At 37.4% G+C, this 27,736-nt stretch overlaps 1 protein-coding gene across 1 annotated transcript; it reads right to left on the bottom strand.

Moving 5' to 3' along the window:
• Nucleotides 1–27,662, bottom strand: TTC33 (tetratricopeptide repeat domain 33). Its single transcript, XM_065875484.1, has 4 exons — nt 27,442–27,662; nt 5,270–5,351; nt 3,326–3,457; nt 1–354 (listed from the first exon to the last, which is right to left on the bottom strand). Exons 1-4 carry the CDS (start codon nt 27,660–27,662, stop codon nt 1–3), a joined length of 789 nt encoding a protein of 262 aa, XP_065731556.1.
• Between the last annotated feature and the right edge of the window lie 74 nt (nt 27,663–27,736).

Raw genomic sequence — 27,736 nt, forward strand, 5'->3', positions numbered from 1 at the left:
TCATCGGGCTTTGATAAAAACAGAGCCATCTGGTGGAGCAGCACCGTCTTCCTTCTCAGTCACAGTCTCTACAGTCCCAGAAGCCGACACAATAACCATTGTTTTATCTGCTGCAACTGTCTTCTGTTTTTCAGCAATAGCTGCACAAACAGCTACAATCTCCTCACTTTCAAAGTCATACTCAGGAATTGACTTTGGTGAGAAATGTGTTACCTCTGCTGGCGCTTCACTTTTTTTAATCCTCTGTGCTACCTTCTGCTGCTCCTGGAGCGTTCTTGCCCAAGAAAGGTCTTCTTTCCATATTTCAGGGTTCATTGGATAGATGTGAAGGGCTACTTGAAAACTTCGAATTGCCTAGGGAGGAGAAAAGGTCAGATGTTTTTGTTTGCTTAGTTTTAAAAAAGGAGTGTATTTAATATAATCCACAATATCCATATCTCTCTCTCTCTCTTTTTCCTCAATGTATTAGAATGTAAAGATGGAAGTTAGAGCTGTTCTCTACCCACTAGATGATGGTTACAGTAAAAAAAAAAAAAAAAAAAAAAAAGAGTCCAAGAGTGTAAAAGAAAGTGGCTGACAAATTGTTGATGAGGACTAAAAGTCTATTAAAACAGAGGTACTGATATTATGGCTCAAAACAAGGCAAATGCATTGTTCAGCTTCTGCAGATCAGCAAATATATAAATCTGGCGATTTCCTGGGCTAACCCATGATCAGAAAGGTACCAGGAATGCATATCTTTGAAGCCAAGAGTTTAGATCATAATAATGATAACACGTCTTGAGTGTCACAGGAGACAAAGAAGGACATTATATAATGATAAAAGTGTCAATTCACCAGAAAAATATAACGATTATAAATATATATGCACCCAACATCAGAACATTTAAGTACATAAACACTGACAGAACTGAAGGGAGAAACAGACAGCAATAAAGTATTAGTAGTGGATTCAACACCCCACTTTCAATAATGGATAGAACATTCAGACAGAAGATCAATAAGGAAACAGAAGATCTGAACAACACTATAGACCAAAGGGACCTAACAGACATATATAGAATGATTCATACAACAGCAGCAAAATACACATCATTCTCAAGAACACACAGAACATTTCCAGGATAGATCACATCTTAGGTCACAAAACAAGTCTTAAATTTAAGAAGACATACCAAGTATCTTTTCTGACTACAATGAAATAAAACTAGAAATCAACAGCAGAAGGAAACTGGAAAAACTTACAGATACATGGAAATAAAACAGCACACTCTTGAACAACCAGTGAGTCAAAGAAGAAATCAAAAGAGAAATTAAAACATATCTTGAGATGAAAATTAAAATGTAACATCCTGATACTATAGGATACAGCAAAAGCAAAACTAAGTGGAAGTTTATAATGATAAATGCCTACGTTAAAAAAAGAAAAGATCTCAAGGAAAAAACCTAACTTTATACCTCGAAGAATTAGAAAATGAAAAACAAACTAAGCCTATGAACATTTTCCAACATACACACCTAGCTCTGCATAAAAATCTAAATACTCATAGATGTATATACAACTATTGACTTTTAATTTACTGCCTGTTCTATTTACCTATGTATTTTCTTATGTTTTTGTCCATATGTATATGTAGAAAGAACTGTGAGATGTTAGAAATTTTAGCTTGTTTTCAATATATTTTTTTATAGTATTCCCTTCATTATGACAATGAGTAAAGTTATTTTTTTAACCATTCTAGTATTTCAAAAGAACAGCTTAAGTTTACATAAAAATTACAAATTTAGATTTTTTTCAAGTAGAGCCCTAAAACTGTATTAAATGGGGGAAAAACACTTTTAATTCCAAGAATTTCACAATATAAATAGAAAGAAATGTATCAAGCGGAAAAAATAACAGTTGAACAACTGGTACTCCTATTTTAAAAACTTAAAATATTGAATAATTTTACTTTTATTGGTTTATTCAAAGTATCTCTGTTGTCTCACCTGCAGTTTATTTTCTTTCTTTATAGGACAATCTTTGCTAAACATTATGTCCTAGAGATTTTTCCCATTACCATAGGTACTTATAAGCAAAACAGATCATGATTTGTAAGTTTCTAATAAACAGAAATGGGTAAAAAGTATCATAGAATAGACTTTTGTTTTGCTGTTAACCTGTTAGAAAACTAAATTCCTTGAATTTCTTTTTCCAACTCTGATATGATTTAAGTCTTCAGATAAAAAAGAGGAAAGATGACTATGTTAAATGGCAAGGAAAGAAAACAACCTTTGGTTTAACTTGTTTCCATCACTGTGAATTTTATTTCAGATTATCATTTTTAAGTTATTTTACTTTAAGCAATCCTTTTCTCATCAAAATTCCTTATGATTTTTGAGAATTTGAAAAATACCTTCTTTGGTAATTAGAAATAATGATATATTTACAAGAGTACCAGAAAAATCTAAGTTATCTACAACTGACTAAAGCCATTATTAGTAATGTTAAATTCAGGATTTACCAATAATTTTAGCCTTTAAAGAAACTTCTTTAGTATTTTTTTGCTTGTTTTGTTTTTAACTGTAAAAAGCTAATAAAAGCATGAAAAATCTTAATTTTTGATGACAAAGAGCAAATGTGGCACCACTATATTAGATTTACAGAAGTCTTTTAGGAAATTAGCTGTCAGGTATATATAGTTCAGTCAAAAGAAAAACAAAAACAGGACAATGCTCACAGCCAACTCTGACCTACCAAGCCTTTGCTACCTACAAGGTATAGTCCAGACAAGGTGAGAAATGCATCAAGTACCAGTTTAGAGTAAACTTTACACAATGAGTATTTCATTTTCATAAGCTTCTACCCTTCCCCATTTCTCCCCTCACTAAGCTTAGCAATTTTTCAGTCTGAATATTTATCACCATTACTCTCCTGTATTTCACTTTCTTCCTTCCTCAACATAATCTTTTAGTGGTTTTTGTCTCCATGGTGATACTAATACCACTTTATAATGTGATAAATTTAATGATGCAAGGAACTAACCTAAAAGTTGTTTTATATTTAAATAAGGTTTACCAAATGCCTACATTTCATGTTAATATTTTTTTAATTCCCATGATGTCAAATACCTGAAAAATATTCTAATCCTGATATAATTGATATCTATAATGGAAAAAGATGTTTGGTAATAACTCATCTGTGTTTATGGGTTAATACCTTTAAAAGGTTATTTGCTATTTATTTTTTGTGTACACATGATAAATGACTATTTACTTTTTGGTTCAGCTGATGAAAAGCATGTCAAAATAAAATGTCATCACTGTAATGATCTGACTTACTTACCAAGACTATCTCTCCTAATCCAAGCTGAGCACGTCCCAAAGTTTGCCAAGATTCCCATGAATGTGGATTTCTCTGGACAGCCATTTCCGCAGCATGAACTGCTGGGAACGTTTCATGAAGAGACATTAGGACCTATAGCCAAAAAAGAATAAACAAAACCCATCAGTAATATTCATAAATTAGCAAACTAAATACTAGCCAAAAAGAAAAAATGGATAATTGTATGTAAACAACTCTTTTCATTTTTAAAAATACATTTTTAGTCTGGAAAATGTAACATTTTAGTGGGTTTGACCCCCTTCTTTGCTCTTCAGGGTTAGAAATTATATTCTTCCTACTCCTGAAATAACTATGAAAAATATAAAGCATTCCCTTTTCAATTGATGAAACCTACTGTCCATCTGGTCAAAACCAGGTGGTCATATTCTGGCCATGGTGGCTCACAGCTATTTGAACCCCAATTCCCCTTCTATTTATTCTACTTACAATGTGTTTTTTTAGGGAACTCCAGGTCCTGCTGTCAAACAAGGTAAATTTAAATTTGTTCAACTACCCATCCTATCCCTAGTGAACATCTTTCTGCTATAAAAATCATTTAAACACTCCACCAGCCTCCCCACAACTGGGTTCTTCAAATCATACACATCAGAAAAATCAGGGAGTTCCAGAACCCTCTACCTCAATTTATGGGAAAGGGCTGGCTTTTATCTATAATATTTTGCCCATCTGCATTTCACAAGATTTGTGACACCATCATTATCAGATTCCAAATAAAACAACTCATTTCATATAGCTTGCCACAAATCCTATCTTTAATACATACATATTTAAGATTAAAAATTAAAGACTTATCCAAATGAAGGTCCTCACAGCATTCCACTCAGTGGAAATAATTTATTTGGGTTTTTCCTGGAAAAACTACCATCAAAGCTGAAAAAGGATGTGCCCTGTGTTTGGGATCATCATCTGCAAGATATGCTAGGTGTGGGGATCAAGGCTGAACTGCAACCACTCCCTGCCAGAAGTATGGTTAATTCTCTGTTTGAGATTTTAAACATCTTTTGGATAATCTAATACAAGTGCTCAGAGGTTTTCTTTATGAAATTTCCCACAAAATATTAAAACTGTATTTTTAAGTACAAATGTTATTTTTATAATATTAATAAATTGAGTCTATTCTGACCTTTTGCTATGGACTAGGCCATTATTACAGAAATAGCATCATCTAGAATCCAATCCATCCTCATTCTGAAGAGACTGAGTTATTGCTAAGTCCACTACAATTAATTTCCAAGGAAAGCTAACACATTTCATTCATTTAACAGATCACCAGTGACTTTTTAAAGGACATCCATCTGCTCATATCTTAAGCAGTTAGGTTGAAATGAAAGTTAGCTTCACTGTGAAGTGTTTTAAACTTCTAATTTGATGCATGAAGAAGAGCCATAAATAATATGGTGACATATGTTTTTCCCAAATAAACTATATTTTTAAAAAAACAAAATGGGGCTTCCCTGGTGGCGCAGTAGTTAAGAATCCGCCTGCCAATGCAGGGGACATGGGTTTGAGCCCTGGTCCGGGAAGATCCCACATGCCGCTGAGCAACTAAGCCCGTGTGCCGCAACTACTGAGCCTGCGCTCTAGAACCCGAGAGCCACAACTACTGAAGCCCGCACACCTAGAGCCTGTGCTCCGCTACAAGAAAAGCCACTGCAATGAGAAGCCTGTGCACTGCAACGAAGAGTAGCCCCCGCTCGCTGCAACTAGAGAAAGCCCGTGCGAAGCAATGAAGACCCAATGCAGCCAAAAGTAAATAAATTAAATAAATAAATTTACAAAAAAAAAGAAAGAAAATGGGAGGAAATGCTCTTTTGGTTCATCACCACTCACCAGACATAGTGAGTGCAATTTCACAATGAAAGGGAAATTCTTCATAATTATTACCTGTGATTTCATCTCATACAGGGTAGCATCATTTGGGGTTAACTGTAGCGCTTCATCCCACTTCTGAATCGCCTCTCGGTATCTATGGTTGTTAAAGTTACATTAATATTATATTTTCAGTATGTCTTTGAGAGTACATGACCAAATTTAAAAATCAGAAAATAAGGAATAATTGTTTACCAAGAAATATCTCTATTCAAGAACTGATAATGGTGATGTTACAAAAGCAGGAAAATTCAAGACATGAAGGGAAAGGACAGCAAAAGAGAAAAAAGCAAAACCTAAATAAAAAAGATTTCTGAAAATTTTCAAGATTTTATTTTCTGGCCTAAGAAATCACCACCAGAATTTCTTTTTTTCACCAACCTCAATGTCTGCATGCGCTGTCATTCATTTCAGATGCATTACAAAGGATTTCTCTCAAGAACTTATAATCTAATTACAACCCTCGGCTCTACTGCAGCAATCTAGCTGACAGAGATGACAATTTAAGATGTTGCCAGGTCATTCTGTAAAGATTCTTCAGTTTTAAGATTTTTTGTCTATAAGCTCCAAGAACACAGGGACCATGTCTTAGTTATCACTATCAATAAATGGTAAGTTTATAAGATATGGGTCACATGAACGAAAAACAGTATGAAGACAGTGATTTCCACTATCATCTTTTCACTGATGTTCTCCCAGTCACAACTCTCTTCTGAGCTAACATCTCTACCTCGATTCCCTATAGACACCTCAAACTGAATATGCCCCAAACTGATCTTAGCATACTCCATGCCAAATCTGCAGCACAGTAGCACTTTTTTTTTTAATAAAATTAAGAAATGACTAAGTCCTGCATATTATCCAAAGCAGTCACCTTCACAGCATCCTTCCCAAGCAGTTAACTCATGTATACCTGATTATTTCTAGGAGGACAAAGTTCAAATTACTAGAATATTCTTCATTATAATGAGCTGAAACTTTCTATCCTGTACCTTCCCCTCAATGCTACTCATTCTCTTTTCTAGAGCTAAACAGAAAATATATAATCTACCAGTTTTCATTCCTGGCTACATAGAGACGATCTAGGGAGGTTTGTGAGGGGAAAAAAATACACGTGTGTGCACACACACACACACACACACGCATATACACACACATATATGCTGGTCCCTGTCTCAGATCAATGAAAACAAATTCTTGGAGTAGGGCCCAGGCAGCTGTATTTTTTTAAAGTTCCCCAAGTTATGCTAATATAAACCAGAGTTCAGAACCACTGATAAGATCTCTATTGGGATATTAAGCCCTATCATGTACCGTCTTCTCTTAAATCTCTTCTTGCTACCCTTCCTTTCCTCCATGTATTCTAGTGTATAATTTCCTACCTTCTATGTGAAGATCCAAACCAAACATAACAACCAAAATGCGGGCTAACCTGCACTGATTATTATTTAAGCAGGGAGCAGAAAACTAAAGAAATAAAGGCAGAATCTGGTAGAAAATACAAAGCTGAAAACCATAAAAAAGTACATTCTCTATCTCTGCTTCCACCTTGCTACAGCACTCCTTTACTAGTAAATAATACAAATGGCAATACCATTTCCAGGGTCCTGTGCCACCATGGCACACGGCAAAAGGGCGGCAGCTATCTTAGAATAATTTTGCCACACTGCCAACTCCATGGCTAGCAGCAGGGGTGAAGGTGGACAGCACGCAAGTGCGCTACAGAAAGCCTGCCTTAACTGCCGCATGGGTTGTAGCAATGGCTACTGTTATTCTGTAGCAGCAGGCTAAGGTATCAATATAACAATAAGCTGAAGATTCACCCCACAATGGCTGGCAGTCTTTGTTTCTAGACAAACCACATCTGAATACACAGAAATGATTATCAGAACCACTGTTAATATCTTCTTCCCTAACAGGGGCCCCCGCTGAGCCCCGAGGAGGTATTTGCTTGAAGACTGTTTAACTCTGGGTGAAAGACTACTCGAATTTTAGGAACTACCAATGATCTGAAGACAGAGAGACCATTATTCACCTCATTTTTATGATGTGCTACCATGATGCTGTATGTTTTCCCGTCTCTGCCTGCAACAGACCTATTCTTAGGACACAAATCAAATCTTTAAGAGCTTCACCAAGTGAAAATTACTTCTCTATCAAGGATTTTGCCAAACTCAAGCACCTGTGTAGAGCCAGGGTCCCCCAAGTGGGAAGTAATAGTGGAGACATGCCGTCTCACTGGCCGCTGTCCTTCAATGCTCCTCCTTCCGTCTCACTCAGAGATCCCTTTGCAGTGCTCCATGCATTGCTCTGCTTTCCACGGGCCCTGGCACTTCTGTGCAGAGTCAGGCTATACCCACTAGCCTGGCCTGCACAGGCCTGAGTGGCTGGCACACAATTCTCCACACAAACGGTGCTTAGCACGTGGTATACACACGCTGGCTAAACCACTGTGTCCCACTGTTACTTTCTAGTTACCCTGAATGGGAACCTGAGGCTCACAGTTATTTTAAAATAATTGTCATGTCAGTGTTAGCTTAGACCCACCAAATGCACTTCAAAGTAAGACATTTAAGTATCTTTTCAGGTACCATTAAAATTCTTTATTTATGAATTCCAATTATTCTATTAAAATACCATCAACTCTACAGAATTAACTAACTAGCTCCTTCTGTAGCATCACCACCTATCAGGTCACACTGCTTGGATTCATATACTAATGCCTAAAGGAGCCCATTCTTAGTCTTTCCTTTCCCAGCCCCTTTAGATAAAGCAGCTTCCTTTAAGCCAAAAGTCCCTCTAAAAAAGGATGGAGAGAAAAGATACAAGGACTTCACCTGGTATTGCACTTAGCAAAAAAAAAAAACACACAGAGAAGGAAAGAGAAAGTCTGAACTTTACTGGCAGACTCTTAAACAGGGATAAAAACCACAGCTTGCAGAGAGGAGGAAAAGGGAAGGAGGAGGAAGACAGGGCCTGCAGATTCCAATGGACCTCTTCCTTCCTTGATCTGCACATGTACATCTTTTAAGGCAGCTAAGACAGCAAATCCGTGCTGGCAACTATAAATTGCACTGGTGGCTTATATTGGTATTCAGTATTTTTTTGAACAAAAAATATTCTTAAATCAGGTCTTCCTTATATTCTTTACCTGAGTAAATGATACCTGTTTTGATATAAAAAATTTTTCCCTGGGTATACAAATAGAGAAGAAGCAGAAAACAGAGGAAAGTGGGCGTGGGTATGTGCGCACGTGTGCACACGCACGCGCGCACACACACACACACACACACACAGAAATTTAAGACACAATTTCACCACCCAAAGATCATAACCATAGTTAATATACTTAACATTTTATTGTATACCCTTCCAGTATATTTTAATATAACGTATATAACACACACACAAAACGTCTTCTCAAGTCCTGAAATCATCAAATTCTTCCCTCTACAGCATAATACTTAAAGACTGATTACTACCGTCCCAAATGGATCCTCCCTTGTTAGATACTAAAAGTAACCCTTTGGTACAAACTTCCAGTTATAAGATGAATAAGTTCTAGAGACATAATGCACAGCATGGTGTGGTGACTCTAGTACTGTATCACATACTTGAAAGTTGCTAAGAGAGTAGATCTTAAATGTTCTCACCAAATACAAACAAAGTAATTTTATGAGGTGATGGATGTGTTAACTAACCTTATTGTGGGAATCATTTTGAAATATATACATGTTCAAATCATCACCTTGTAAACCTTAAACTTACACAGTGTTATATATCAATTATATCTCAATAAATCTGGAAAAAAGTTACACTTTGGCCATTACAATTCTCTTTTGGAAGAAAGTGTGCCACGAATAATAATTATTAAAGAAGAAAAAATGTATTTTGGAGGTCAAACAGAATACACATATTATGTTTGATGTAAAACTGACTGGAAATGAGATCACCTTAGAAGGAAGGTTGTATAACTCAAGATATCACTCACATTGATTTCTTTTAATTAAGAAAAAAAGCCACTGAGGGAAAAATAAGTATTATATTTACTCGTCTATACAACTCCCTTTCAGATTTTCTATTAATATGCCAGACGTACAAGGGACAGTTCCAGGTTAGTTTAGTTATCAGAATTAGCAATCTCTAAACTAATCAAGAATTCAAATGACACTAGTACTTTTTAAGTATAAGAAGATTATATCTAAAATACAAATCATATTCAGGTTGTTTAATCCTCTGAAACTAGTCTAGGTGTTTAACAATTAGAATTATAATTTTAAAATTTTGGTCTTATAGAAAAAAGGGGAAATCCTTATAGTGAAAAACAAATACAGCAGCAGCCTCTCATATCTTCTCTCCTCAATCTAGTACGCAGGTGCATGCACGCACACACAAACATACACTTAAAAGCTCTGCTTCAAATGAACAACTACTTTTTTTTTTTTTTTGGCGGTAAGCGGGCCTCTCACTGTTGTGGCCTCTCCCGTTGCGGAGCACAGGCTCCGGACGTGAACAACTACTTTTAAACTACTGTAAACAATAAGAGGACATGTACAGGAACACTACTTTCAAAACCTTTGTAAGGGACAAAAAACTTTTTTCCTTCAACAACTTAAACATAAAAATAAACCTCTAAACAAATGCTGATGAAGGAAAGTTCTTAACGGGGGAAGAAAACAGCTAATAAATGCAGGAGAAATATTAGAATTTTAAAAATCATCACTTATGAAATAATGGATCTAGATGGATCTAAATGATGACCATCAGTGGATGCTAAAACCATTAGGGAAAAGATTGATGCAGAACTGTACAATGGAAGATAAGGCTGATATTCCCCTGAATGCTGTAACTGACCTTAGCATCACTAAAGGGACACCCAGATATTATATATATCATGATGTGACGCAACAGAAAGTAAATAACACCATGAATATTCTAGCAAAAAAAGAATTGAACTTCAATTGAAGCTGCCTGACTTAACTTCCAGTTTACATAAAATACAAGAGATGGAGAAAAAATCAGGCAAATCCAGAGTGTGAGCCAGTCTACTAAGCAATTTGCCTGGTTAATTCAAAAAGTCAATGCCATGGGAAAAACTTTTAAAGGTGAGAGAATTGTTCTAATGTTCTAAATAAGGGTCCACAAACTTTTTTCTGTAAAGGGCCAAATCGTAAATACTTTAGGCTTTGGAGACAAGACAGTCTCTGTTCCAGCTACCTGACTCTGCTGCTCTAGTGTGAAAGCAACCACAGACAACACAAATGAGTGGTGCTGTGTGCCAACAAAACTTTATTTAGAAAAACAGATGGCATACAAAGTTTGATCCACTAAACGTATGTAGTCTTAGACCCAGCTCTAAATTGAAAGAGACTAAAAACACCTAACAACCAGTAACGACGTATGAGTCTTGATTGGATCTTCAGCCAAAAAATCAGCTATAAAAAACATTTTATGGACAACTGCAAAACTAAATACGTATGAGATACTAACAAATAATAGGAAATTATTGTTGTCTTACATGCTAGTTATATTATGGTTATTTTGGAAATGTCCTTATTGATAGAAAATTCATATAGAAGTTTTCAGGGATAAGCTTTCATGATGTCTGCAACTTATTATCAAATGGTTCATAAAACATATACAGAGAAAGCAAATATGGCAAGATAACAATGCTGAATCTAGGTGGTGGGTAAACAGATACTCACTGTAATTTTCAACTTTTTTGTATGTTTCAAAATTTTCACAACAAAAAGTTAGAAAACAGTTTTTAATGGAAAGTTATAAGCATGTCCCCTATCTTTCTACATACACACATGCACACAATCACTAAAAGCCAAGTTTGCTGCTCGATAACAATATACTCAAAAACAAAAAGGGAAAAAAAGTAAACTATGTTTTTTTAAATGCACATCCAGTTTGATCTAGCAATTCCATTTCTATAAATCTTTCTTGGACTAACCTGTATGTATGCATACTTATATCTTTGAAAGGATACCCACTATATCATTTGTAAAAATTAAAGATGAAAACGTTCTTTTTCAAAAGAGGTAAGGTTAAATACATTTTAGAACATCATATAATGAAATACAAGTATCCCTTCATATCCAAATCTTTCTGGTTCCTGATTTCAGATAGTTAAGAGTCTGGATAGTAAGAGACCTATGACACAGCCATTTAAAAAAAAAAAAAAAAAGGACTTTCCCTATGGCACAGTGGTTGAGAATATGCCTGCCAATGTAGGGGACACAGGTTTCATCCCTGGTCCGGGAAGATCCCACATGCCGCGGAGCAACTAAGCCCGTGCACCACAACTACTGAGCCTGCACTCTACAGCCCGTGCGCCACAACTACTGAAGCCCACACACCCTAGAGCCCGCGTGCCCCAACTACTGAGCCCACGCACTGCAACTACTGAAGCCCACGCACTCCAGGGCCCATGTGCCACAACTACTGAACCTGCGTGCTGCAACTACTGAAGCCTGCGTGCCTAGAGCCCGTGCTCTGCAACAAGAGAAGCCACCGCAATGAGAAGCCCACGCACAGCAACGAAGAGTAGCCCCCGCTCGCCACAACTAGAGAAAGCCCATGTGCAGCAACGAAGACCCAACACAGCCACAAAAAAAAAAGAGATCTCTAAGATGTATTAAGTTAAAAAGACAAGGGAGAGAATGCTATATATATATTATATTTAGAATGCTACCATTAATGATGTTTTAAAAGATCTATAGACCTACATGCTTATAAATATAAAGATTATCTTGGCAGGATATCAAGAAACTGGTAACTGTGGCTGCCTCTGGGAAAGTGAAATAATAGGCTAGGGGACAGAAGTAAGGCTAAGACTCTTCACTGTGTATCCTTTGTTATTACTGCGTTTGCTTTTTAAAAATCATGAGTATATTTCATTGCCTTTTTCTTTTCAGTAAAAATTTTAAGAATAAATTAAACAAACCATGGATCTGGGAAAGATCACTTAAGAAGAGAGTAGATAAGAAAGAGAAAAGATACCAGGGCTGGAGTCTTCAAAATGTGGAAATCAAGCAAAGAAGGAAGGACCAGCAAAGATGACTGAGAAGCAGAGAAAGAATGGAAGGAGAAAATTCAGGAGTGTGTGTGATTTTATAGAAACCAAGAGAGAAGTCTGTCATGGAGAGAGTGACGAGTTGTACTGAATACTTCAGAAAGCTCTAATGTCATGCAGGTCATTGGTGACACTGACCAAAACAGTATTGTTGGAATGGAAGTCAGACTGAATAGTGAAGTGGAAGTAAAAAAGTAGGGACAATGAATGACTCACTTGGGAGGTTTTTCTGAGAATACCAAAGAGAGAAATGAGAAGATTACGCATATAAGAATATAAGATCAAGAGGTGATTTACAGGGACTTCCCTGGTGGAACAGTGGTTAAGAATCCACCTGCCAATGCAGGGGACCTGGGTTCGAGCCCTGGTCCGGGAAGATCCCACATGCCACGGAGCAACTAAGCCTGTGCGCCACAACTACTGAGCCTGTGCTCTAAAGCCCGCGAGCCACAACTACTGAGCCCACGTGCCACAACTACTGAAGCCTGTGCACCTAGAGCCGGTGCTCTGCAACAAGAGAAGCCACCGCAATGAGAAGCCTGAGCCACAACGAAGAGCAGCCCCCGCTCGCCACAACTAGAGAAAGCCCGCACTTAGAGACGAAGACTCAACACAGCCAAAAATAAATAAATAAATTTATTTAAAAAAAATAAAGAGGTGATTGACATATCTCAAACACAATGTGTTTAAACTGAACTCACCATCATCTCCTACTCCAAATTTACTCTACCCGTATATCCCTGACTTAAAGAACTGCACCACCGAGGCATTAAGAAAATCCTGAAGCCATTCTTGACTATACTTTTCCCTGCTCTAGGTCACATTAGTCTTCAATTCTCTAATTCAATTCCTTTAATCCACTGTCACTGCTACTAGTGTAGGTCCTCAGCCTTCCAGGATGGTCAAAAATTCAATAAACCAGTCTTCCTGAGATCAGTCTTGCCTGACTCCAATCCATTTTCTACTCTATCTCAGAAAAAAATTTCCAAAACATAGTTTTGATGAGTTCACCTACTGATAAAAATATTTCAATAGCTCCGGGTTACCTTCAACACACTCAAGTTCAGGCCTCTTAAATTTCACTAGACATCCAATAGACACGTCTCGGCTCCAAATCCCCTTTCTCCTCTAGACGCTCCTTTCACTGACGTTGTGCATTATGCTCCTTCCAGTTCTACTGTTTTTTTTGTTTTTTTTGTTTTGCAGTACGCGGGCCTCTCACTGCTGTGGCCTCTCCCGTTGCGGAGCACAGGCTCCGGACGCGCAGGCTCAGCGGCCATGGCTCACGGGGCCAGCCGCTCCGCGGCATGTGGGATCTTCCCGGACCAGGAATCGAACCCGTGTCCCCTGCATCGGCAGGCGGACTCTCAACCACTGCGCCACCAGGGAAGCCCCTGAACTATTTTTGATACTCCAAAGGGAGACATTTTATCTGGCCTCTTCTTGGCTTTGCACATGCCGATTCCTACAACTGGAACATTGTTCTGCCCCTTCTGCAGCTAATTTCCATTTACCTTTTATGACTGTTCTGATGCTATCTCCTCCAAAAAATCTTGTAAAACACGCTTTAATTCTTCCATTCCCCCATTTAGTTAAACGCCCTCCTTTTATATCATCCAAGGAACTCTCTAAAACTGTACTCTTTACTCCGTATCAAAACAGCTTCCCTCTTTGTGTTGTCCCCCAAAAGATGCTTATCTAATATTTTCTTTGTGGCATCAATGCCTAACAAAAGCACTAAATAAATGTTCAGTGAGTAAAAACAGATACAAGACATTAATATACTGAGTTAATGTGAGTGAGGGGAGAGGCATATGAAACAACAAATGACAAATGATGTTGGACATAATTTTATCTCTGCTGAATCACACTGCTAGATTTTATGCAGCTTTAAAGTAAAGTTTAATTACTTGTCCTGATTATTTAAATTCTTGACAAAAGAAAAGTTGCATACGTGAAAACACTGCTAAACTCAAAATCTTTATTCTAGATATAACTGATTCCCATTCCCAGTAGTTTTGTTCTATAAAGTCACCATAAAGACTGAATTAATGAATACTGAATCATTGGTTCTAAGGTTAAGTTCCAGCAAGCCTCTGGTCACATTTTTATCAACTGATTAACATATAACCCCATTTTATGTCCATTTCTGTTTAAAGACATCTTTAATGTACACTGCTGATTCACTAACACTAAACTCGTGGCCAGCGGCGCTGTAACTCAGGCCTGGATGAAGCTTACCTACCTAACACGCGTATTTTCTCCATATGGCACATCACAGCCTTCTTGGGCTTAACAACACTAGACAGCACTTCTGCGCTACTTTTTTTGCTGTTTAAAAAGCCCCCCCCCCCCACTTGGGGGCCTTTTTAAACAGCAAAATCATAAAGAAAAGGCAAAAAAAAAAAAAAAGGGGAAAACATAACACTAACTAGACCACAGACAGTACGCTTGCTTTCACTATGAGAGGTAAAACACAAAGGCAGAGGGAGCATTGCCTTGTTTGACTCAGCTGGGAACTCAGATGGGAAAGCACCAGGAGTACTGATTTTGGTGTTGCAAATACATTGTACTGAGTAAGTGAACTCACAAATCCAAAAGCCATGAATCAGGACTGACTGTATTTAAGAACAAATGTTAGAGCATTTTTGTCAATGTCAAATAAATTGTAACTAAACATATTGATCACCACTTTCCACTAATATCATGATAGACTTCTATCATACAATTTTATGTGCTCATGTGGGAATACCAAAGCAAATTTAAAAGCTATTCCTATACAGCTACATTTCAGTAAATCAGCAGCTAATATATGATTCATCATTTTATTTCCTTACTAAAAACTATATCGTCAGGAACATTAAAGGGGATTTCCCTAGTGGTCCAGTGGTAAAGAATCCGCCTTACAATGCAGGGGACGCAGGTTCGATCCCTGGTCAGGGAACTAGGATTCCACATGCTGCAGGGCAACTAAGCCCACGAGCCACAACTACTGAGCTTGCACCCCTCAATTAGAGCTCACGTGCCGCAAACTACAGAGCCCACACGCCCTGGAACCTGCATGTTACAATTACAGAGCCCAGGCACCCTGGAGCCCACACACCACAACTACAGAGAAGCACCACAATGAAGAGCCCCCACACCGCAACGAAAGATGCTGCATGCCTCAACGAAGATCCCGCATGCTGCAACTAAGACCTGACGCAGCCAAAAATAAATAAATATAAATAAATAAATCTTTTTAAACATTTTAAAAACATTAAAGTTTTCACCTTATTTTATATTGTGTTTTCTAATATTTATAATCATTGTTTCCCCAAAATGTTTAACAACAGAAATAACTTTTCTGGCTTAGTTTAGATTTTGTTATTTTAAGTTCAGTATATAATATTTGAAATTAAAGTTTAGTTTGCTTCCTTGATTTTGTGGGAGCTTTCATAGAGAAATTATAATGATGTTGAAATTTGTTGAGATTTGACTGAAAATCATGCGATTTCCAATGTAGGCAGATCACGTTCCAAGTTTTAGACAACGGTCAATTCCCTGAATTAAACCAAAAAAAAAAAATCCTCCATAAATTACTTTGAGTTTTTCTGTCTAGAATTTAGAATAACATTCTGAAGAAAGCAAGGAGAAAATAATGTGCAGTTCCATATAATGATCATTCATCGTAAGGAACTTCTCGCAACTTCAGTTAGGCTCAGAAAGGAAGAAAAAAAGAAGCAAAAACAATGAAAGAAAAAAATATACTACCTAATTGCATACTCTCTCAAGACAGTCATACTGAAGGAAAGGGGATGTGAAACGGGAAGAAGTATTGAAATGATGCTCAGACTGGAGTCCCAGTATGTTTTTACTAGGCAAGAGCAAGAGACACGATATAAATATACTTAATTTTATACTAAACTGCTCTGAATTTTAGTCACTATCACTTATTGAAATTATGTGGACACAGGATTAGGTTAAGTCATAAAGTCTACTTTCAGTAATAATTTAAACAATTTACTTACACAAAAGAACAAACATGTCTTTAAAAGTTTCTAATTTATTATAGACAAGAACAAACAATTTAAGGCAGATCAATTCACTCTGGAAACAGTAGGAAGGTCCTCTGAAATTATATGGAAGTGCACACACACTGAATAAAGGTCATTTTCCAAAGCAAATTGAAACAACAATGCCAACGTCTAACTAGTACAGAACGTTTCTTAGTTGTTACTGTATTGAAAGCAATAACCCTGTTCTACTCCTTGCTACACTAGGCAATGAGAATTTTCTGAAAATTTTCTAAAAAGTCATCATTTTAATATCCCAATTTTTACTTTAGATACAAAAATCATCTGAAATATTTTATCACCTATATTACTCATTTGTTTAGCATACACATACATGTCACAAAATAAAATTCACCAGAAATTAATTCTAGTATAATTTGGATTAAATAAAAACATTTACAAATAAATCAGTAGTTCCCTTATTTTAATGATAAATATAAAATCACAATAAAGGCAAAACAATAAGTAGAACTCCCTTCGCCTGGATGAACTCAATCATTTGTCTTCTTGCTTCCTTGGAGAAGCCTTCTGTGATCCCTTATCTAAATCACTCTGGCTCATGGTACCCGGTTATTTATCTTTGTAAAACTATTTGAAACTTTATATTTATCTCTGTGCTTATTTAAACTAAAAGCTCTATGTAGACAGTGCAATAGGTATTTTGCTCACCAGTATATGCAACTGTATCAGCTAACACAGGACGAACTGGGACAGTATGGGAGGGGTCCTGACTGGAAAATAGCAGCCACTGCCTAATCCAAAATTTTAAATTCCACAATTAGAAGTGTAGTCTTAAGAGTCCTAATGCATTTCAGCATATCTGGAGAATCTAGCAATAAAAATAAAGTACACTTTTGTCCTAAGAACGATACATTATTTGAGAAATGAGAATTAATCCTAGTGATCACTGAAGAATTTTTAGTCCATAAGATAAATGTAAAAATCCTAAATAAAGGATTAGCAATTAAATCCAGCAACTTGCTAAAGTACAAAATCTACCTGACCATGTAGGGTACGCCTCAGAAAAACATTAGAAAAGGTTTCATACGTAATAGATAATGGAGAAAAAAAAGTATATGACACTCAACAAGGCTTACTATAATTTAATACCCAATTTTGATTATTTATAGCTATCATCTATAATGTTTTTAACAAAATGTACATACAATATTAAAGAAATTTAGTTCCCTGGTGCTATTATCCACTAAGTATTAATGGTATTACCTCTAAAAGCATTAACTGTGTCACCTAAAAAAACGCGTTTTTACTTCTTAGGCATATTACAGGTGATTATAAGCTGGTCTCTAAATAATATTTCCAAATGTTATTATAGACACAACATGAAAAACTTTGGAAGTATGTTATGCTCTACCTTCTTTCTCTGGAAAATTAAATTGTTGCTTCATAATAATCTTTATACTCATAATTTTCTAACTAATAGCATAGTAGTAAATTCCACAGGATTTAACAGTAGCAAGTCTATGTCTCCCAGTCTTAGCCTATCTGTCCAGTCTTTCTTCTCCCCACCACTCCTCTGCTTCACTTAGCTGCATCTTTGCCCCATCTCTACCTACACATCACTCCTTTGTTCGTGTGGGTTCCTCAGTGAACAAACATGTGCACATTTAGGTTCCTGTTCCCCCCCTCCTCACCTAGTCAAAGGCTCTCTCTCCTCTAAGACCAAGTGAAAATCCCCTTTTCCCATGAAGACCATGAGTACCACTTAACTGACCACACAGTCACACTTATATTTCTAAAGTAATTTATGTTTTACAAAGCACTTTCCATACAATTACTTAACATATAATTATTTTCGTAAAAAGTTAATTCACTTAGTGCTCACAAAAAGTCCTATAAGATTGGCATTACTTGTTTTCATTTTACTGATGGAAGAAACAAAAGTAGAGAGCAACTACAGGACTAGTCCAAAGGCACATGGTACTAAGCCTACACAAACGAGGATTTGAAGCTAGCTCTTATAACTACCTGACCAATGCTTTCTCTAACTACCCCAATATTGTTTTCGTTTAATTTTTCTCTAATTCTTCCATGTATTTCTATCTTCTCTTTAAAAATGAGTTCAGGGACCGAAGGGTGGATTTGCTTGTATTCTCTACAACACCCAGAACATGACCGGGCACATAGAAGGTGCTAATATCACAGATTCTACCTATCTCATTTGTCCTACCTTCTCCAAAGAGAAGTCTTGGAAAGCAGCAGAGAGAAGCATGGAAGACATGAAAAGAGGACAGAAGCTAGCATGCTTACAATACATAAAAAAAAAAAAAAAAGATGGAAAGACGTAAAAACAAATTATACCCTAAGACAAAAGTAGCAAACACCTTAATTCTTACTTTGTTTCATCTCACCATTCCACGTACAGATATTACAAGAAATTCCCAAGACCAGGGGGATAGCAACGTGGGTAGAAAGAATCAAGAGATTAGAATTATAGGTACCTTGAGACCCTGGGGTGTCTAAGGTTTCAGGCATCGTTGTGGCTTTTGAGGAAGGGCCTAAAGCCAAGGTCAGCGTAGTAATGGTCCATACAGTGAATATTTTAGGCTTTGTGGGCCATATTGTCTCTGACACAACTACTCAATTCTGTTGTAGCACAAAATCAGCCACAGACAATACACAAACAAAAGGACATGTTTGTGTCCCAGTAAAACTTTATTTATAAAAATAGACTAAGGTTTGCCAACACCTACTCTACTTGGGCCAACCACTGTTAAACTGCCACATTTGTCAAATGCCCTTTTTTCTTTCAGTCCTATTTTCTGCCTAAGTCAACCAGGGGCAGTTATCACCCCATGGAGGGCATGTATGGCAATTTATAGAGGACTTTTCGGTTGTCACTAAGACTTGGAGGCACTAGTGGCAGGGGTTCAGGGATGTTAACATCCTGCAAGGCAAAAGGTAATCCTGCACAACAAGACACTGTCCTGCCCAAGATGCCAAGAGCATTATTCCTAAGAATCAGGCCGGCTCATCCACCCACTGCCACAAAGCTGCTTATGCACATAAGTTTAAGTTGTCCCAAAGTACAAAATAAATCAAGAAGTTCAAGATGACACTGACCCTCCCTAGTTCTGTTTTCTCTTTTCATTAGGCAGGCATGCAAACATGCCCACACGTACAAACACACATGTGCAAACCTGTGCAAATACACAGATCTGAGGCAAAAAGAAAAATGTCCTCTTCCCGTTGCACTGTTTTGGTTTTGAAAACATAGCCACTGCTGTTAGCAGAGACACTGCCAAATGAAACGTGCTTTGTTCACCAAGGCATACAAAGGTTTAAAGGAACAAGTGAGCTGCTTTCCACTGGCTAAAGAGAAGCAAGAACTGGTGGGCATTTACTTCACTACTGTCGGCTTGGTGAATTCCCTCCCCTCCCTCATTTCTCATTTCCTCTTTGATTTACTTCTCCTGGCCTACAAATAAAAGGTGGCACCATCTAGTTCCTCCACTTTTGGATCACAGTAAACTTGGCACCTAATAAATCAATGGTCTCTCGTAAGCTCCACAGCATATCTCATAATTCAACTTTGGTTTGGAACAGACCGAACAGGCATAGCCCTACTGCAGCTGCTGGACAGGAAACATTAAAAGATAAAAACTTGGTTTAAAGTCACTGTGGTTAATAAGTGACCAAAGTTTGATTCAGCCAGTTTAAAGACAACCTTAACAGTATGCAACCAAACTAGCACAAAGAAGGAAGCAGAGTGAATAGTTCCAGGGACTGCCCAAGGGTGGGGTGAGATAATACCCTACACTGAGGTAAAGAACAGCTGGTCACAAAGCACTGAGCTGACTTTGTGACCACCTAGAGGGGTGGAATAGGGAGGGTGGGAGGGAGATGCAAGAGGGAGGAGATATGGGGAGATATGTATATGTATAGCTGCTGATTCGCTTTGTTATAAAGCAGAAACTAACACACCATTGTAAAGCAATTATACTCCAATAAAGATGTTAAAAAAATTTTTTAATAAATTAAAAAAAAAAAAAGAAAGAACAGCTGGTGATTAAGCCAAATAAGTCAGCATGCTTACTACCAGATAGAAATATCAAGGTGTTTAGCTACTTTGCTCCCAATTATGTTTGTAATTTACTGTAGCATCAAGTTTAACGAGCTATACAGTTACCAGCTTATTCACTTAATAAACGTTTATTGAGCACCAGAGCAGAATACTACTCTGGGTTAGGTAGTATTCTAGGTACTGAGGATGCAGCATTCAATAAGATATAAAAGGACCCAACTACTCTTCTAGAGTTTACATTCGAGACTGTAAATGTGTGTGAAGAAGGCACAGAAAGGCAACAAACATAAGTTAAAACATGGTTAAGTGCCATGATGAAAAATACATGGACGGATGTGATAGGGGGCGAATGCATGGTCAGAAAAGGTCTCTCTGGGAAGGCATCTGAGCTGAGAGCTCAATGACAAAAAGCAGCCAGCCAATGGAAAATCTGGAGAAGTTCATTCCAGACAAAGGAAGAGCCCAAGGCAGGATCAAACACCCCATTTTTTGAGGCAAGAAAAGAAAACGAGCATGGCTATAAAAGAAGGAGGAAGGGGATTGCGAGGCCAGAGAGGTAGTCCAAAGCCATGATCATGAAACTAGTAGCCCAAAGTTGTGAGTGTGGATTTCACTGCATGAGTGATGAATCCATAAAGTTTCCACGCAACACAGAGACATGAATTGCTTTACATTTTGAAAAGATCAGTCAGGCCCGGGGGGAGGAGAATGAACTGTAGGGGTATAAGAATGAGCACAAGGAGGCCTGTTAGGAGACTACCAGAGTAATCTAGGTAAGAGCCGATGGTAGATTAGACTAGGATGACAGCCATGAAAACAGAAGGGAGGATAAAAGTGATTTGGAATATATTAAAAAGTAAAATCATCTCAACTTGGATTGGATATGAGGAGTGAAAAAAAGAAAGGAATCCAGGATGAAATCTTAGCTTGGGTTACCTGGGAAATAAAGCCTGAGGCCTAAGCTTATAGGCTACCGCTGTGTGGGGCGTAGGATCCAAGGGAGGAAAAAAAAAGAAAAGTGAGGCAGGAAGGAGGGAGAATAAATATAAGGCATATGTTAAGCTGACAACAGCTTCAAAACAAACACAAATGATTGTTAATATTGTAGAACTTCTTCAGAGACAGTATGAAACCTCTTTGTATTGGAAACAGTCCAGTGGGGAAAGGAGGAAAAAGAATTTATCTGCAGCCTCCCTCCCATATGCTGTCTCCCCTAGATCAAAGTCAGCCCCTCAAGGCTTTAACCCACTCACACTTCTGGGTGTGTGACCCAGTGCCTCTAAAGCACCTATAGGTCCAACCTGGCCAGTGTCAAGGTGTGATGGCCTTTCATTATCAGTTAGCACCATACATAGGGGCTCTCTGGTCTGTGCTGACAGCAGCAGCTGCCAGGACTTTATGGTAATAAGAATATTTGTAAGAACCTATAATGAAAAATAATCTGAAAAATATATATATATACATAAACTGAATAACTTTGCTGTATTCCTGAAACTAACACAACATTGTAAATCAACTACACTTCAATTTTAAAAACACATTAAAAAAACGAATACCATGAGCTGTCTCCAGGGCAGGGTTTTGGAGGTGAGTGGGGCTGATTAGCTCTGGAATGGCACATAAACCAGCAGAGATGACTCCTGGCTTTTGATGTTAAAAGTGGCTCACTAATATTTAGAAAATGAAATGAAAATGAGCAAAGAAAATGAAAATGAGCAAAAGAAAACAGCAAGCAAAGATGATTAACAACCTGAGACAAAAGGAAACTCATGAGACTGTGGTGTTGCAGATTACAGGACAATATATTTAAGAAGGGAGTGCTCAGCTGTGTTGAATACCAAGAGGAACACTAAATGAGAACCAAGACATGAAGATGGGATTTGACAACATGGAGGTCATCAACAACCTTTAGAAGTGGATTAGTGGGGACAGCAACTTGACTGGAATGGACTGAGAGGATGATTCATCAAGAAATGGAGTTTGGGGGGCTTCCCTGGTGGTGCGGCAGTTGGGAGTCCGCCTGCCGATGCGGGGGACACGGGTTCGTGCCCTGGTCCAGGAGGATCCCACATGCCGCGGAGCGGCTGGGCCCGTGAGCCACGGCCGCTGAGCCTGCGTGTCCGGAGCCTGTGCTCCGCAACGGGAGAGGCCACAGCAGTGAGAGGCCCGCGTACCGCAAAAAAAAAAAAAAAAAAGAAATGGAGTTTGTTGTGAAGGGGGAGCAAAGAAATGGTAGGGTGTGTGGAGTCAAGGGAAGGTTTTCAAATGGATGCTATCAGGGTATGTTTGTGTACCAGTGAGAGGGAGCCGGGGGCAGGGGGGCAATAAGGGGTAGGGGAATAGAAGGTACAAACTATTATGTATACAACACAGGGAATACAGCCATTATTTTGTAATAACAAATGGAGTATAACCTTCAAAACTTGTGAATCACTATATTGTACACCTGTAACTTATATAATATTGTACATCAATTATAATTCAGTAAAAGAAGGGTAAAAAAAGAGAGAGGGAGAGAGAAGACAACAGATGACATCAAAATGAAAGGGGGTTTTAGGAACAATATTCCTGAAAAGGCAAGAGAGATGAAGTCTAGTGCACAAGTGGAGGGGTGGGCCTTTGAAAAAAGAAGGGGCACTTCATTACAACACAGTGAACGCAGATGGCTTGGATGCAGATGCACTCAGATTAGGAGATGTGGTGGTGAGAAAATAAAGGCATTCTACACTGACTGCATCTATTCTCTTCCAAAGAATAAGAGGCAAGATCACAGTCATTAAATATATTCAGGTTGGCACTCAACAGAATGTGTTTCACACAGCCAGGTCACCTTCAAGTTCACTTTGGTAAGTATGCTTTTCTAGACAAGGAACAAAATTCACGGTAAATTCTAATTATATTCTAGCTTCACACACATACACACTGATACTCACAAGAAAAAAAATGAAACCACTTAGCTACACAATCAAATATCACCATCTAGTGGTTGAAACCTTAAAAGCCAACATATCAAAGCTGGGACCCACCTTGTGATTCTTGAGAAGATATATCCTAGTTAGAATTAATTCAATAAAAAGCTGTTTGAACAAAATAACTTATAAAAAAAACCTTTAATACTGCATGAAATCTACCAATCACATATAAAATCTTAAAATAAATTACCTAAAGTATATTTACTGAGTGCTTACTAGGTGCTAGGTGGCATGCTAAGCTCTTTTACATGGACTTGCTCTTTAATACCCCAATAGTCTATGAGGTAAGTGTCACCATTTTAATATAAGGAAACTAGAAATTGACCCTTGAAAGGTTAAGAATGTGCCCCAAGTTTATACAGATATAAATGATAAAACTGGGATCTGAACGGAGTTAAAATAACTTCAAAATCCCCACTCGTAACCACTAGACTTACTATACTGTCTCTATAAGGCACCAACATTACTTAGGGCTTGCGTAGAAAAGTAAACTAGTCTTCTGTTACAAAGAATCATGAATACTACAAGGTAGAACTTCAGAATTTAAAAACCATTCCATTGCAAACCAAATTTTTCTAAGAGCAGTTATAGTTTCTTACTAACGAAATAAAATGGACAACAGGAGACTCTGATGCTCAAGAACTACGCCTCCTTTGGAGGAAGGCTGACATTAACACACTTGGATCATGCGTAGTCAATGTGTTCAGAAAACTCTCTCAGTGCTAAATAAAACTAAATAAGAGAATCTTGAGGGCAAAAATGAAGAAAATCACAAGGAGGCAAAAGAATGCATCCCAGGAAGTAGAAGGTGCTCCCTCCTCCCTCTCTCCTTCTTTAGCAATTCCTCCAGGGGCATCCCTACTTCTCTACCATTCTAAGGATTATTACTCATTCCAAGTTCAAAGCTGTTCCATATTTTATTACTTAATCCTTACCATCATAGGTTATAGGGAAAGGAATAAGACTCAGAAAAGAACAATAATTTTCAAGTGTCATATTCTCATACAGATAGGAAAATTCTATTCCCAAAGGTCCTCTGTGGTTGGGATATGAAATAAAATATGTTCTCAGAATACTGTGTTCTAATCTGGAGTTTAAAATATATATTCCTATAGTACAATGCAATATCTGGTAGTTAATCCACAAAAACCTATTCAGCCATAATATAGCAAAACACAGCAGCCTTATAAATATTCAATAAATATTTACTGAGGGCCTGGGAAGTGCCACAAATTGGTCTAAGAGCTGAAGGCAGAGGACAAAAGTCTGTCTAGACAAAGTCCCTACATTCCTGGAGCTTACATTTCTACAGAAGAAAGACAACTAAATATAAACAACTAAATAAGCGTATAAGGTAACTTCAAGAAGGGAGAAATACTATAAGAAAATTTAATATGCTGATGTGACTGTGGTTTTTCATTACTTTGTTAAAGTCATAAAATTACTTTTCACAATTGCCAATAGATTATAATGAAAAGGGTCTTACTGTTGCATATAAAGAGATCAGTCTAGTTTTTTTTCTTCAGCAGTATTTGCTGCAAACTTATTTGTATTTCTTTGCTCCAGAAACACCAAGTTGCTAGAATCTTCCTAAACATGTAAAACAATTTCTATTACATGTTTAGGAAAATTCTTTGCATTTCCATATTCTGTTTCCACTTTCTTGAAATGCTTCCCACCACTATTGGTTTGGCAAAGTACTACTCCTTCTTTGAAACCCAGCTGAAGACTGAACTTATCTGTCAGAACTTCCTTGATATACCAGACAGAACTGGTGGCTCCATTCCCTGTGATTCTGAAATATGCTGTATGAACTAACCTGTCTTACTGCATACACTACTCTGCAATGTATTGATAATTATCTGTATTCTGTGCATCTTACCAAAGGCTGAGCTCCTTAAAGTCTGATAATATATCTCACCTCTTTTTGAATGTTTTTTTTAAAGAAGGATGGATGGATGAATGGTTATTTGATGTTATATTTTAATGATGACATTACACATTTCTTAAAAGTTGACTCATTTTATACAAATTGGTACATCAATAAATGTCTAATACTGTTCCTGAACCAATAACTGCCACCCTAGCAACTAATTTACTTCCTGATCTGTCACCATAGTTGAGATCAACTTAATGATATCCTTTGAAACACAGATTTAGAAACATACACATAAGTCATGAGTAAAGAATTTTATTTTTCATTCATTTGTAAGGTTTATTTGACTAGTATTCCTTTCACCTAATCACAAAATAGAAGTTCAAAATTCTTTTTTTTTTTTCTTGGCCACACCACACGGCATGTGCTATCTTAGTTCCCTGACCAGGGATCGAACCAGTACCCCCTGCAGTGGAGGAGCAGAGGCTTAACCATTGGACCACCAGGGAAGTCCTAGAAGTTTAAAAATCTTTAAAAAACAACAACAACAACAAAAACAAAAACATGACTTCCCTGGTGGTCCAGTGGTTAAGAATCGGCCTTCCAATGCAAGGGACGCATGTTCAGTCTCTGGTCAGGGAACTAAGATCCCACATGCCGCAGGTCAACTAAGCCCACACACCACAACTAGAGAGAAGCCCACGCGACACAACTAGAGAAGCCCACGAGCCACAACTAAGACCCAATGCAGTCAAATAAATAAATAAATATTTAAGAAACTAAAAAAGGCTGATGTAATGGAGGAAGAGGGAGTACGGGGTTGCTGGGTAGTCAGGGAGAGGTTTGCTGAGAAGAGGACATGTGAGCAGAGATCTGAAGGACAAGACGACAGACATCAGAACACAGGAAATAAGAGCTTTTCAGATGGAGTCATAAGACAAAGTTGTATTAAGAACTGTGTTCAAAAACACAGGGAAGACCAATGTGGCTAAAAATGTAGTGAAAATGATGGTGGTTTAAGATAAAGTTGATTTGGAAGACAGGGACTGAGTTTTATTTTTCTTAATTTAACTTCACTATTCTTCCTTATATTATTTCCTATTCCTTATATTACTTTCAATCAATTGAATATTCTCTTAGATATTTTTAAACCATTATTTCTATTTATTTTTGGCTTAGAGTAGCCGAACGACTCATTTCTACCAGATTCCTTTAATTCTGTTATCTTTTACAGCTGTGTATACATTACTCCAAAACAAGTGCTAAATAGCTAAAAAACTTAATCATCTCACAGTGTTCTCCATTCAAACTAAAGCATCCAATCCAGCTGATTTCAGTGAAATGACTCAGTGTTTTGACATGCAGGAAAAAAAAAATGAGTTATTTTGTTTATATACAAAGTTGGTATCTCTCATCTACCACAGGAAATTCATAGGGAATCCCATGGCAATAACTGAATAGCTTTTCCCTTCTACACACTAGTGTGGTTTAGAGAAAAAGATAAAAACAACAAAGTTAATGAACTTTTAACAGGCATTTACAGGAATTTCTAAAGATGTTTTATGGATGTTCTGAAAATGATTTCATAAACGTGGAAAATTTATAGTTGGTTTTCTTCTGACTAAGACAGAATGGCCAATCTTGCAAAGTTCTACAAGAGAAAAATCTTTGCCTAAAACACTGCAAATAAGAATTCACAATCTAACATTAGGCCATTAAGCTGTTAGTTGTCCTTGATTTATTGTCTACCATTCACTCCCAATTTGAGGTGCTATATATTATAGCTTAAGCATTATTTTATGTTTTATATTACAATGGATTAATAAGATTACTCCCAGAAACAAAAATAATAACATGCCTAGAAACAAAAATGCTGGTTCCTCAACTTTGACTCAACTATGACAAAAATGATAAACAAGGAATCTTATAACCATCCTTACCAATAGAAAAACAAAAAAAGAAGATAAAGAACAAAGAAAAGAATTTTTAAAACGTGCTTCTTGTTCAGCACTACTTTTAATTTCTCAAACTCTTCAGCACCACAAGGGAGATACCAGTCAAAGGCACAAAGGCCTGACTGTAGATCTCTGGATGATCTGAGGAGTATTCTGTCCTACCAAAGACCAAAACTGTTCTCGAAAAGAAAACTCTAAAAACATACCTTTTATTTTCAGCCAAAGTGGCTCCTTCGTCCTTCAGCTGTTTACTTTTCTCAGCACAGCCTTCAAGGAGAATTTCTTTCCTCCGTTTAACGGCATGAAGCCAGTTCCCTTCATCATTCTCAACTGCATCCTTCTCATCAGCAGCTTCAGCTTCAAACTGCTGGGAAGTGACCTTTGAGACCTTCTCACCAATCTTCCTTTTCCATCCAAAGGAAGCCATTCTGGAAAAATGACAAGGAAAGAGCTTTAAATTTCAAACTTGGCCTTTTATAGAAGTATTCCAACAAAAGAAAG

The sequence above is a fragment of the Phocoena phocoena genome, chromosome 3, assembly GCF_963924675.1.
Source record: "Phocoena phocoena chromosome 3, mPhoPho1.1, whole genome shotgun sequence".
NCBI lineage: Eukaryota > Metazoa > Chordata > Mammalia > Artiodactyla > Phocoenidae > Phocoena > Phocoena phocoena.

Coding starts and splice junctions, on each gene's coding strand:
- TTC33 (XM_065875484.1), bottom strand. CDS start 27,662: ATGGCTTCCTTTGGATGGAAAAGGAAGATTGGTGAGAAGGTCTCAAAG. Junction 5,352..27,441: donor ACTTTGGCTGAAAATAAAAG/GTATGTTTTTAG, acceptor TAACAACCATAG/ATACCGAGAGGCGATTCAGA. Junction 3,458..5,269: donor TGTATGAGATGAAATCACAG/GTAATAATTATG, acceptor TTTTGGCTATAG/GTCCTAATGTCTCTTCATGA.